The sequence below is a fragment of the Lepisosteus platostomus genome, chromosome 1 (genome assembly GCF_059453375.1).
Source record: "Lepisosteus platostomus isolate fLepPlt1 chromosome 1, fLepPlt1.hap1, whole genome shotgun sequence".
Taxonomy (NCBI): domain Eukaryota; kingdom Metazoa; phylum Chordata; class Actinopteri; order Semionotiformes; family Lepisosteidae; genus Lepisosteus; species Lepisosteus platostomus.
The window spans coordinates 68,883,516-68,896,837 of NC_142611.1; the positions used below are offsets into that span (position 1 = coordinate 68,883,516).

A 13,322-nucleotide genomic window follows, 5' to 3' on the forward strand; every position below is an offset into this window, starting at 1 on the left:
CCTCAATCAACTCAACTGGACCAACCCACCAACTTCTCCCAACTCATCAGGGGCTGCAGCGTTAAACAGCCAGAGGAAGCCAGCAAATACAGGAGCCCTCCTGGATCCCTGACCTGCACAACCCCATGCGCACCCCCTTCGAAAAGACAGCTCCTGGAAGATTAACACCTTCAGGAAACTCACCCTTCTGACTGTTTTTCTTGGCCATCCCGTGATCCAAAACTTCAACGTGACCAGGAGAGGCTGGTAATTCCAAAGAACCTCCAAGCCTTTGCCTTTGGGTTGTGACCTGAAGCTTAAGGCGATGAGGGGTCAGTCACAAGCCGCTTTCTCCCACCTGGGATTCCGATTTCCTTTCGAGCAAGAGAAAAGGGTAATAAATAAAAACGGCAACGTATCCTTTTCAGTCTTCGCCACAGACTTTCTTCTGACTGGACTCCAGCACTCCCCCCCGACGAGCGAGCGTCTCCACTCTCTCTCTCTCCCACGGGACGCCAACCAGCGGCAGCTCACATTCCAAACATCCGGGGAAGCTCCGAAGGGAAGGGATTCCAGGATCGGGACGTTAACGAGCCGCAGTCCTGCCTGGTGTGGCGCACATGGTCTTCGCTCCCGGTAGCTCGGTCGCTGTCCTCTGCAAGACACAGACCAAAATTAAAAAACGCAGAAGGGGGGGGGGGGGGGGGGGTGCGGCTTAGAAATCGTCTCCTGCCCGAGACGGCGCGACGCACAGGAGGCAGGAGCGCCACGGACCGGGAGAGAGACGGCGTGGGAGAGAGACGGAGAGGGCAGGAGGATTAGTACGTTAATGCTCGTCTCTCCTTCTCAAACATCCAGGGAGTTATTGGAACCAGCTTCTCTTAACAAAGGGAAATGTGCCTGTTAATGTAACGAGACCAGAAAGCTATCAAAGGACTGGGAAAAGCTCTTAAAACCAGAAGTCAGGGCACTTCTCGAGCCAGACCATGAGAACCTCACAGTAAATCGGCTGTTTAAAGCCATTTCCTCTGCACAGGCTTTCTGCCGAAACGCTGATCAAAAATTAAAAGCATATTTCCATTAGTCACGCCACCCGACAACTTTTGTTTCTGGGCTCAATCCAATACCCACTGCAGCCACCACTGACTCCAGAAAACACACAAAGTAAGAGCAATCTGGTGGAAGGTCTAAAATGTAGCCCCTCAGGCAATCAAAAAAGTGAGTCATTTCGCAACTTTGTACCAACAACCAGGCTGAAACTGTTAAGCAAAAACACCGAACTGAATTTCCCACCAAACTGAGGCAGCACGGCCTCCAGGTTTGGCTCTCTCGATGCTTTTCGGAACCCCAGTAATGGACTGCGCTCAGACCAGATCTTGGGAAACAATAAGGAAGCACTGGGACACACCAGCAACGTGGTTTTAAGAGAGTGGTTCCAAGAACCAGAATCCTGCTCTTTCCTCCCTTCGTTAATGGGCTTCAAGCACGCTGGCCTGGATCAGAAACAACCGCCCTGAACCACAGCATGGATCCGTCACACAGACGGCGCTACAGCTCTCTGGGACGAGTCCGACTCCTTTCCTCTGCAGCGGCACTGCCTAGTGATTGGGCATTATAGTAAATCTGCATTCGGTTTGAAAATGGAGGACACCTACGAGTGTTCTTCCCAGGAACGAGAGCGGGAGGAGGATGATGGGGGTACCAGCACCCCTGACCCGTTTCGGTACGCGAGGGCTACGGCAGACACCAGCCCCGCGGCACGAAACGCATTCCACCTCAGAAGGCAACGATGAAGAATAAATAACATTCACGCCGGCTCCTCTCGGTCTTCGGAAATCCAGTTTACTGAACTGAAGCTGCGACCGGAGGTTGACGTTACGGGGGGACGCAACACGAACACGGCCCATCCTGCACAGCGAGCAGGGGGGGGAGGGCGAGTCTTGGTGAAAGAGAAAATGTTGGATTCCTCTCGGGTCTGACTGACCAGCCGTGGGGAGAGCAGCAAGGACAGAGCCAAGCCACACAATCCCACTCGGCAACACTTCTCCCGCACCTAAGACAAGGTCCCTTTATTGGCCATATAAACTTTCTTGTATTGGGAATGTGTCTTTTCACATACCCCAGCTTGCTCTCCATGAGACATGCAGACAGGGAGAGAAGCTGGGGGTCAGAGCGCAGGGTCAGCTGTTTATACAGCACCCCTGGAGCAGTGGGGTTAAGGGCCTTGCTCAGGGGCCCAGTGGAGTAGGATTCCTCTGCCGGCTGTGGGATTTGAACCGGCAACCTTCCAGCCACAGATCCACCTACGCCAAGTACCCCCACATGCAGGACCGATGTTACTTCAGCACATCCTGGAGAAACACCTTCCATTCCTTCCTTCCTTCCTTCCATTCCAGTCCCCTGCGTCCGTTTCGGCAGGAAGGAGGAAACAAGGCTGTCAGCACCAGCTCAGCCCTGCTCCCCCCAGACCCCACACCTCCCAGGAACGCGTCGCCCGACCGCTTTCGAACTGCGAGAAGCGGACGAGATCCATTGCAAACCGGTTCCAAGCGCTCTTTCCGAATGACCCCATTTTACGGTGGCCTGTCATGTCAACCCCCCCACCCCCAAAAAAGAAGCAGGACGATAGCCAGACGGAGTGGGAAAACACTTCCGGCATTCCCAACACCGCACACAGGCAGTGTTCCAACACCGTCCGACAGGATTCAAACTGGTACACGGCCGGATCCAACTGGGGAAAAAGCACCGAGCTGTGCAAGCTTAGGAGACTGGGGCCTTGTAACACACTGAGCTGAAACCAGGGGAAGCTGCCCAGGTGTTCAGTCACTCCAGGCTACATTCGCCGTTAACCCTGGCTAACGGAGGCAGCACACGCAGGCCCAGAGGGCAGGAAAACCAGTACTCCCAGTCCCGGGAACCCCCCCCCAGCTGCTGGTTCCCACTGCAGCTGAGCTCCTGACTTCAGGGAACCCCTTTCCCCAGATCACAGGCTGCTGGGCCTTTATAGCAGCTTTATTCCTGCTCAAAGGTTGGTGTTCTTGAGGTACTTACCCAACACCAGAGGGAAAAGGCCAATTCCTACATGCTTAGGAACAATAAAAAAAAAATTAAACCTATGATGTCATTGTTGAAATTGAGGACTGAGCTGGCGGGGGTGACCCCAGAAGCAGGGGCAGGATTGGGAACCCCTGCTCTACAGGATCACGACGGCCGAGCCCTGTCCGAGTGCTGGCCGGCTCTGTGCTTGAGCCGGGAGTGTCAGCGGCGCTTCGCTTTGCGGAACCGGACTTCCACTATCCCCAGGAAGAGCCCGGGGACTCTACTTTATCAGTTAGGGCATTTTCCGCCTCCTTGACGCCAGGGGTCAAAGTGCATTAGCTTGGGAATATCACCAGAGCAAGGAGAAACATCTAATGTTCGTTTAAATAATTGAGCCGATGTCAAATGCACTCATGAAGGAATTTGCAAAAATATTCCGTTTGATACTTGAAGTACATGCTTCTCCCGGCTCAGAAATTGACACAATCTTAAACTTTTTTTTTTAAAGAGTCGAGAGCCAGGACTTGCTGTGTTGGCGTTTTTCCCCCAGAGGCATGCACTCAGCTGATGCACAAGCAGTGACCCGTCTCTCTCTCTCTCTCTCTGCAAGAGCTGCTTGCGTCAGGAGAGCCAGATCCTGGGCAGCTCCCCGTCAGCAAACAGGCCGACTTCGCGGCTCCCTGACCACCCATCCCTGTCCTCCAGCCGCGCTGGCTCGGGGAAAGGCAAACTGCAGCCGTGCAAACACGCCCGGTCCTCCGCGCACGTCACCCGGCGTGCGGCACGCCACCGCCGCGCCCGGGACACGCCCCGACCTGGCGTCGCGCCAAAACACGACCGGCACCAGCCGCCTTCATGACATCCCAGCGCTCAAAGGTGAAGGCCAGGCGTGCCGAGACCCACAGCTGTGAGAGCTATGGGTTCACGGATCTTAGAACAGGGCGGCTCGGCTGGCGGCCCCTTCCTGCCCGCTGCAGGGCTGAGCGGCCAGCGCCTTCACTGGCGCACACAGGAACAAACGGGAGCGCACACAGGAACCGGGCTCCTGACCGCGATCGCGGGCAGCCAGCAAAGGCTGAAGTCAAGAACGCTCACTCGACATCTACTGGAAAATGGTCATTATTCCCCCCCATTTTCTAATGCACTGTGCACCCTGCGTGAAAGTGTTGTCTACTGTACGGTGCACGTCCCGAGAGGACAGCACAAATACGAGTCCCTGTGGCAAAAACTCTCTCCCTCACCATCACCCAGACCACCACTGGCCACCCTTCCCCTTGTTTAATAATACTCCCATCAGACCGCAGATACCGACTCCCCAGCTCCAAAACCAACAGATTCAAGTTCTCATTCATACCTGTAGCCGTATCGTTACTTGACACTTGACCTGCTGTGTAAATGTGTGAATATTGTTGTCCCTGTCGTTTTCTTCTTCTGTCCGTCTGTACACCAACACTGCTGCTGTAAAACAACCCCCCCAGGATCGTCAAGACTGTAGTCCTTCACCGGCCAGCGAACCGGAAGCAGAGCTTTTCAGCGCCACGTCACCCAGGAACCCCTCCAAAGAAAGCTACAAGGAAGTGCGCCGAAAACCAAGGAGGGCCTTTTTACACAAAGGGCTGTGGGAGTCTAGAACAGGCTCTGCAGCTGCGTTATCGAAGCTCGGACTCCCAGTTCCCCTTCAAGATCATCGGATCAATCAGCTACTAACTCCTGAAGAAGCCAGCTGGAGCGAGCGGCCTCCTCATCTGTAACCTCGTGGTCTTATGCACTTCTGACACTGGAACAACGTCATACAGCTGGCAGCTACTGTACAACTGAACACAAGAGGCGTTCAGATGAGTTCCGAAAGGCAGACCTGCTCGGACTGGTGGCGGTTGGGCGCTATAAAAAAAAAAAAGGTTTCAACTATTAGAAGGGCTCGACTGATTAAAACCACAAATTCCTCCCTTACACACGAGCGCCAGGAAGTGTGCGCAGATGGGAACAGCGGGGACATGTCAAACTTCGCTGGTGCGCTTCGAACATCTGTAGAAACTAAAACCCATCGCAAACAGCTGCTCGGCAAACAAAGCGCAGCTTGTGAGCCCGTTTCCAGTCACGGCACACTCATCTCTCTTTTTTTTTTTTAACACACGCAGCCCTGTTCTCCTCCGAGGAGCCGTTCTAATGAAGTACTGGTCTATAAATCCCAGGAGTGTGCTCGTGACACGGTTTAGAAGCCCTGGCTGGTCTGTTTTTGAAACGCATTCATAAAAAAATATCTATAGTGTTTTTCCATCCTGCAGGATACCGAAACGGTCCACATGTCGCATCCCCCCTCCCCCCGAAGCGCAGCCCCACCTGGGTGACACGGCAGCCTCTGTGCACCGGCGGCTCACAGGCAGGAGCAAGAAACTGCTCCCACAATTGAATTAAGGGGGGGAAACTCGAGGGAGACCAGGTGGTACGAGCTCAGAGGGCTCCGAGCAAGACCCGCTGTCTCGATCATCCCTGCACTCCCCCACTTCGTCCCGGTCCGTCTCGTACAGGACTCGGCAGCCCCGGAGACAAACGCGCCAGCTGATCGGCCCGGAAGCTCAGTGGCGCCGCCAAGGTGGCCAACGGGATGAAAGCCGGAGGCCGTGTGGAGCTCAGGCAGACCTAGCCAGCTCACCCGACAGCAGCCGGGCCAGGGACAGCCCAAACCCAGAGCTCCGGATTGACTCGTCTTCCTCAGCTAAGGGGCTGAAGGCAATGGGCCAAACCTGCTGCACTAGGTCTCCCCCCCCCAGGTGTGTGCAGGACACGAAGACATCCCACCAGACTGAATCGCCATTTCTGACATTTCAAAGTTTGCCAAGGACCAACAATGCACTACGCAAATTTACACTACTGGCGATATTCCTATTTCAGCTAATCTGCAGAGCAAATTCCACCTGCGGGAGTGATCGGATTAGCAAAGGTGCATTTGACTTCAGAGTAGCAGTTTACACACACACACACACCGCCAGACATCCACCAGCGTGGAAGGACAGCGCCAAACCCCGACCCGTACACGGATATCCGTCACAGTAAAACAGGCGCGGCTGGCTGCCGGGCACAGAGCTAGCAGGGCCCCAGCCAAAATTAACAGTACAGCGGGTTTACGTAGTAACAGGCAAACAAACATGCAAGGCAAAAAAAAGAGTGCAAGAACCAGCAGTCTCCGGTCCTGCAGTGAGTCAGTGGAAACTCCTGCAGTGGACACAAATTTTCAACAGCATGGGCTTAACTGGTCCATTCCACAGGCCTTCATCACGGAGTGTAACTGACCTGTGCCCGCCCGTTTCCACCGCTGATTTTCAGAGTCCAAGAAACAGGGTGGGGTCAGCGATTACCTGCCATCTTCCAGCTCTGCCCTCCTCCGAACAAGGCAGCACCGCAGAGGCCAGACTACTCATTACAGGTCACCCGCTAGGGTACCGCGGCGGCAGAAATAAGGCAGTGACTTCCTGATGAGGAACGATTCTGTTTGTTAGGTTTGCCAGAAACACACCTACAGCCGGGCTTCTGAAAGCAGAGGCTGAATGGGGAAATATATTAAGGGTCTAATCAAGCAGGCAGCTCAGCTCACTGCCATCCAGTCTCCATAATTCACAGACTGCATGGGAAAGAACCCAAAAAAGGCCAGCCCCATCCAGGGACCACAACTATCGCAACGCACAACGTCGGAGGACGAACCGACTGTCGGAACACGGCAAATAATCAATTTCATTCGAGCTGATGTGACTAACGGTGCTTTCCCATGATGCACCAAAGACGGGGCTGAATCACAGAGAACTTAAACTGGGCTTCAGAGAGGCTCGGCAAGTTAAAGGCCGATTCAGGATTTCGACCAGGCGGTGAAGTCACGGTCTGGGCAGGCCAGGACCACCCCACCTGCACCTCTGACCCTGGCAGGTGTGCAGGGCTACAGGGGAGAGCGAGCAAGCCACACTGGAGGGCGAGAGTGCACGCGGGCTTAAGACCGTCAGATCGATCAGGGGCGCAGTTCAGAAAAACAGGGTGACAGCGGGCCTGCGGTGAGCCAGGGGCGAGAGAGGAGTGCGATTCTACACCTCAGACCCTGCTGAGCCTTTTTACAGAGCTCACACGGCAGCAATTAAATCTCACCTTGTCCAGGTCCACAGTCTCGCTGTCATCTGACTCGTTGTATAACTCGCTGCTATCTCAGCGGCAGGAAGACTGTCTTTAAAAGCACTTAAGTCAGGTCGCAGGTCACAGGCAGAAAGCTGCCAATACTTCTATTCCAAAAAGCACCTCCACTTGCTCAGCTCACAAATCCGAGCTCCGAGAGGCAGATACAGCTCAGCCCAGCGCCAAGAGCACCTGGAGTCCAGCTACACTGTGGACCGAACCCATCTAGCACCCCAAACTTCGAGCACAATGGCCACAGCCCAGCAGGCCTTTTAGGGTCTCATGACATCTGCAGTCCCACAGGTCCGACAGAACCCCTGCCAACCAAGGTTTTGAGGAACAAGAGTCACCCCAAACCCAGCACTGGTTATAGTTCACTTGTCTCTGAAAAGTGACTAAACCTGGAAGTTAAGACAACTCCAGTCCCTTGTGCCCTCCAATTTTGAGTGTTCACCCCCCCAAAACCTACTGGACTGAGACCGTCAAGGACTGAGGGCTGAGCTGTGGTTTTAAGTCGGGATCAAGCATACATGTGAAGAGCTGCAGTGCCAGGATTACCACAACTGCAAAGGATCCGACCGTCACAGGAGCAAGAACAGAACATAAGAAACAGGAAGTGAATTAAGTTGCTAGAAATCAAATCGCCACCACAATGAATCAATGCTCAGGGCTATAGGGATCAAACTGCACTTGTCAGCGACCCAAGAAACACGCTTTAAAACGTAGGATAGACAGGGAGGTTGTCAGTAGTCCCCTGCACACTGTTTAAGTGTTCAGCCTCAGCAGGTCCTGAGACAATCTCGGATGCTGCCTCAGAAACCTCCAGACAGCTCCCTGGTTGCGACTCGGTGATGTCGCTGGGCTTCAGTTATGACTTTGACAACTTACAGCCTGTGGGAAGTTGTCAGTGTGGTTAACTACAGCTGACCGCATTCCTAGGTGTTATTACACACAGGGAGCCGTGAGAATCTCCCAAAAGAGAGAACTGAGAGACCAGGCAGGAGACGCGAGGATGAGCGGGGGCTCACGGAGCGGTGTTATTCGGTGGGGTTAGTTTAACAAAGCTGTAAATGCTTACGAACCGATAGCTAGGGGAAGCCACAACTTTTTTGTTCCCTCATACAGGAACAGGACAGTACAGCACTGAGGACAACGTGACTTTCCTCCCAGCCATACCGTAAATGAAAAAAAAAAGTCTACACCACTGGGGACGAAGACTCCTGCCGAGACCAAAGCGCTCTCCGTCCCTGCCGGAGGAGGCTACGTTTTTGCAAGCCGATTTCGACGCTGTTAACTTGAAAGCAGACGGGCAAACCCAGTCTAGCAAGGGTTCAAGACCTCCAGTTCCAGGTTTAGGGGCGACGGCTACGCCTCTCCCGCGGTCCGGCTCAGTCTGAACACCCAGAACCGGGCTGACCCCGCCAGGGCCCGGCGGGCCGGCGCTGCGCGGCCGATCGGCACCGCGGCGGCGGTGTTTCAGCACAGGGGGCACGATCCTCAAACGTGGCCACTTCTGAGCAAGTTCTCCACGGACTTCGGGGGCGTTGTGTGAAACCGCGAAAGCTGCCGAGCGTAAAACCCACCCCACCATGCTGAACCAGGACCCAGGGTGTCGGGAGGGTCACCCCCCACAGCACAAACCTGGAACTGAAAGCCCAGAAAAACAGCGTCTCGGAGCGACCCCAGTCCGCGCCGGCGGCTCTTTGTTACAGCCCAGCCTGCCCGCAGGCGGACGGGGGGCGACCCGGGGCCGCAGTCCCCGCCATCAAACAGATTACACTGCGGGAAAGCGAGCGAAAACAGACCAACTGCGGGGTTTCAGCGCGGCGTGCGCACGGGGAGACGGATCCGCGCAGCGAGGGGATGCGTACAGTAGCTGCCGGCGCCCGTCTCGCAGCGGTCGCTAAGTTACATCACGGCGCAGTCAGATGTCTTGGCTTCAAGAAGCCTTTTTTTTTGTGGAAAGGAAGAGCTAGCTTGCACCCAAAATCCAGCTTCCCCCGCGTGGATCTCCGAGCTCCGGCTCAAGCCGGGGCGACCCCAGCTCCCTTCGGCCGCCGGTAAGCCTTTACGATGCTGCGGTCAACCCCGATCAGCGCAGGTAACAAACCCACATCCACTAACCGCTAGGGTTCCCGATGAACGCGCATTGAAAACCTTTACCTTCAGGGACAGTGGTTTTTTTTGTCCTTCCCCGGCACTCTTTTCTTGCACAGTACCAGCCACTGGCGCTCCAGACGCTCCGAAATGTAAGTTTGGAGATGATCGGCGGCTTCTCGCTGTCGCCCTCCGTCGCAGACCTCTCCGTCAGTCAATCCGTCTGTCTCTCTGTCTCCGCTCAGCCGGCGGACGGGCGCGTCACTTCCGAGCTGCTTCTTAACCCGTCGCCCCCCTCCCACCCCTGCCTTCGTGCGCGCTCACAAGGCGGTTTCCAGAACGCTCGGGACCTCGGCTTCAGCCGGGAACCAATCGCCGTTCACCAAGCCACGGCCCTTCCACGCACGTCAGCCAATCGCTTCTCGAGAATTCCCCAGTCGCCCGTGCCTCTTTACATATTCACAAAACAGACGCCCCCCCCCTTCTCCTCTGAGCCCATAGTCGGGAGCGCGCACAGAGACTGCCACGGCGGCGTCTTTGCAGACAGACGAGATCGGTTGTTTTTTTTTTTGGGGGGGGAGTTGTACCGGACAAAAGGATTGCACACTTTATACCCAGTCTAATCGAATTTGAGAGATTTATTTTGTGCGTCTCCATTCTTCCTATACTGTGAACTAACACGTTGCAATTATTTAAAAGCAGAGATGCCGATACATGAATTCGCACAGAAACCGCCAATTGTCATGTTTGACGAGGTGCCCCTGTTGCTGCGGGTCACTTGCACCTTGATGTTCCTGAGACAATTAAACTTATCTGATGACTAAATAAACCACCATTTTAGACGCTTTACAGAAATATGCAGTACAGACATTTTGGATTTTATAATGTTTCGGATGTATGCTTCTTTTGAAACATTGGTCCATTGTTATAGACTTGGTGTTCAGTTACGTTGTTAAAGGCTGTGTTCAGGGTGACGTGTGTTGGGTTTTGTACCAGGTGGAGGTGACTGGCATCTGGGTGACCTGGAACAGGATCAGATAAAGTCCTGCGGACAGTATTGGTACTGGTACAAGCACAGTGCTACAAACACAATGTGAGAATCTTTCTATAGGAACATTTTTCATGGGCCGGTCTTGAGAATGAGGTGGAGAACGCTGTTTTTGAGGGTTCCTGGGATGTTTTAGAGTCTCCCTGGCCCTGAAAGCTGTCTGCGCGTCCCGATCCAGAGACAGTTTCATTATTCCCACAGATTAATCCGGCTCCGGGTTTCAGCATTTTCCCTCAGAGTGGGGAGTCCTGGCTCAGCTCCACTCTGGGCTGTACAGTCTGGACCTCCTAACATTCCCCCTTAATCCAGCTGGTGAAGCAGTTTCACCCTCCTCCCCCAGTCTGCTGGTGCAGAACGGCCGCTGTGCGTCTCCCAGGTGGGGCCGCTGGTGCAGAATGGCCTCTGTGCGTCTCCCAGGTGAGACCGCTGGTGCAGAATGGCCTCTGTGCGTCTCCCAGGTAGGGCTTCTGGTGCAACATTTAAGGAGTTTTGAGATGTTTTAGGATAGAAAGTGTTGCAAAATATTAAACAATCAGAGTTGGTGTTCATATAACCTGCCTGTTGGGGCATCCAGTCAGACCCTTTCAATGGACCTGGGCCTATCCTGGGCCTGTCCTGGGTCTAACTGGGGCTTGTCTTGGGCCTGTCCTGCTTTAAAGCAGGAGCCCTTTGCTGTGGTTCTTAAGGCTGCTTAAATGAAACCCGCAGCCCTGATTCTCTTTCTGCCCATCTCCAGGCCACTGCCTGGCTCTTTCTCCCTGGGTACAAACACAGCCTGCAGTCCCTGGAATGAATACATGCTAATTGGACATGCAGCCTAATGATCAAAACCTGGTTGGCATCATTAGTCTTAATTAATGCCCAGAGGGATGAAGGCCCCTAAGGATTCTTTTGTGAACTCTCTTTGGCTGTTCCTAGGCTGCCTGTCCCTGCAGGGTCACGTTCTGCAATGTCCTCAGTCCAACAGTGACCAATCCTTTGTGTTCTGCATGTGGCTCACAGTTCTGTGTCTTCAGTGCGGCTTTTTTAGAAATAGTGAATTCCTGTTAGTGGTGTCAGTAGCTGCAGATGCAATAGCCAGTTCCTGTCGATTACCCACCAGTGCATTTCAGAACACAAGTAGAAGACCTAGAGGTGAACAGGTAGAAATGGGTGCAGTTTTCACATTTCGCCACCAGAGGACAGTGTAGATCTCTATTTAAAAGCTAACCACATCAGCTGTGAGTCAAACGCATGAGGAATGTATGGTAGGCCACATAGGTTAAACCAGAAAGGGGGGAGGGGCCAGTATCAGCTATGGATTTATATTTAAATTCAGCGCAGTCATTTTGCAAGTATTTACAAATAAAAAATGCCTTCCTTCGGCAGCTGCCCTTGTTTTCCCACGAGTTGCTAAAAACGTTACTACTGTCTGCTTTTGCTCATGGAACTTTCATCACCTGCCCTGGGCCTGTTGCTGGCCACAACCCACAATTGGTTAAAGCAGCTGGGACATGGATGGATGGAAACCTGGGCCCGTGAAGTTTATCCCATAACGTCCAAATATGAGTTAATGTCGGGGTGCCACACCCCCGTCACGTCTGGCTCCCCTTTCAGTAACTCTGTCTCGGTAAGCCCCATGGGGACCACATACTGAACCTCAGCAGGGACAGCTATTTAAGCTATTTAAGGTCAATACTCAAAAATATCCTGCATGTTTTCAGGCAGGTCTGCAAAAACGTACACAAACACAGGTGAAACCGGCACCCAGTCTGGGGCTGGTCGAGCAGCCGCCCCCCGGGCCTCGAGTGCGGAGGTGCTGCAGGGGACAAGCAGCACAGCGCTCCCCGTGAAACAGCCTGCGTGTCTCTGCTGCAGCGAACCTCCCGTCCGACGGCTCTCTCACACTCTTAGACGTCTGCGCTCAGTCTTGGCAGGGAACGGCGTGCGTCGCGCAGACCCCGCCTGTCTGGCAAAGAATCACCGTCGGAAGAATCTCTTCCAAACTCCTTCAGGTCGCCTGAGATTCATGTCCTGCAGAGCACGTGGTCCCGGAGTTACAAACAGCCATTTTTTCCCCGACCACTTTGTGGAGCTGAAACGATAACCGTTCCCCGCAGCTAGCAATGCTGCCCTCTGGCCAGGGGGAGAGACAGGGTCTTTGGGATTGCGTCACCTCGGTTTATGGGTGGGTTTATTGTATGGGTGACAGGGCCTTCTCCTGTTACGCCCCCAAGCTCTGGAACTTTCTGACCAAGGATATCAGAGAGTCACCTTCTCTAAACTCCTTCAACTCCAGACTCAAAACCTTCTTCTTCAGAAAAGCCTTTACTGAACTGGTTCCATTCTTCACCCCTCTGCTCTTCTTAGTACCACCTTCCACGGTCTCCTCTATATATTGTAATTGTGTCTTATCCTGTGTATTCTTCTTATTTATTGTTGTTGTCATCCTGTAAAGCGCTTTGAGAAGCCACCTTTAAAGGCGCTAGATAAAATAAAGTTTTTATTATTATTAACCAAAAGAAATGACGTGGAGTCAATGGACTCCAGGCTGACTTACTACCGTCTCCCTGCGGTCCGGCCTGCACAGCTGTGGCACGTCCCCCCGTTCTGCACTCAGGGAGGGGGGTCAGCACAGCCAACCCTCGAGTCCTGGAGCCAAAACAGGCTTCCACTGCGCTTCACCCCCAGCAACCAGCCATGCGATCCCAGTCCCACTCTCACCCCTCTCTTTCAGGGGATACAGCACAATGCACTCAAGCCAAAGTGTACAAAACAAAACTGATTATAACATTTTAATAAACTGGAAAAAAAACATATATGCTTTCTTCCTAAAACGGTACTGAATACATTTCATTTACCCCCCATAACAAATACTGTAATTACACTGAAAGACGTGGATCGTGATTGGGAATCTCTCTCAGCTGATGTTGATCAGTCAGGACCGGCGATACCAACTTCAGAGCGTGAATCTGCAGCGTTCAAGATCTCAGGTCTGTTTAGCGCACGAGAAGACTGCGCGCTT

General features: G+C 53.6%; 1 protein-coding gene across 2 annotated transcripts in view; it reads right to left on the reverse strand.

Annotated features, from left to right (window-relative positions):
* The window catches only part of spats2 (spermatogenesis associated serine rich 2), a 32,282-nt gene extending 22,711 nt beyond the window's left edge, over nucleotides 1–9,571 (reverse strand). The window contains exons 1-3 of one of the 2 annotated variants that reach the window (XM_088635005.1): nucleotides 9,337–9,571; nucleotides 514–634; nucleotides 184–353 (exon numbers count right to left, since the gene is read on the reverse strand). In XM_088635005.1, the coding sequence (XP_088491131.1) occupies nucleotides 184–208 (25 nt within the window). In that variant the 5' untranslated portion in view covers nucleotides 209–353; nucleotides 514–634; nucleotides 9,337–9,571. The remainder of the gene's footprint in view (nucleotides 1–183; nucleotides 354–513; nucleotides 635–9,336) is intronic. The other variant, XM_088635014.1, reaches the window with a different exon arrangement.
* Nucleotides 9,572–13,322: the final 3,751 nt, after the last annotated feature.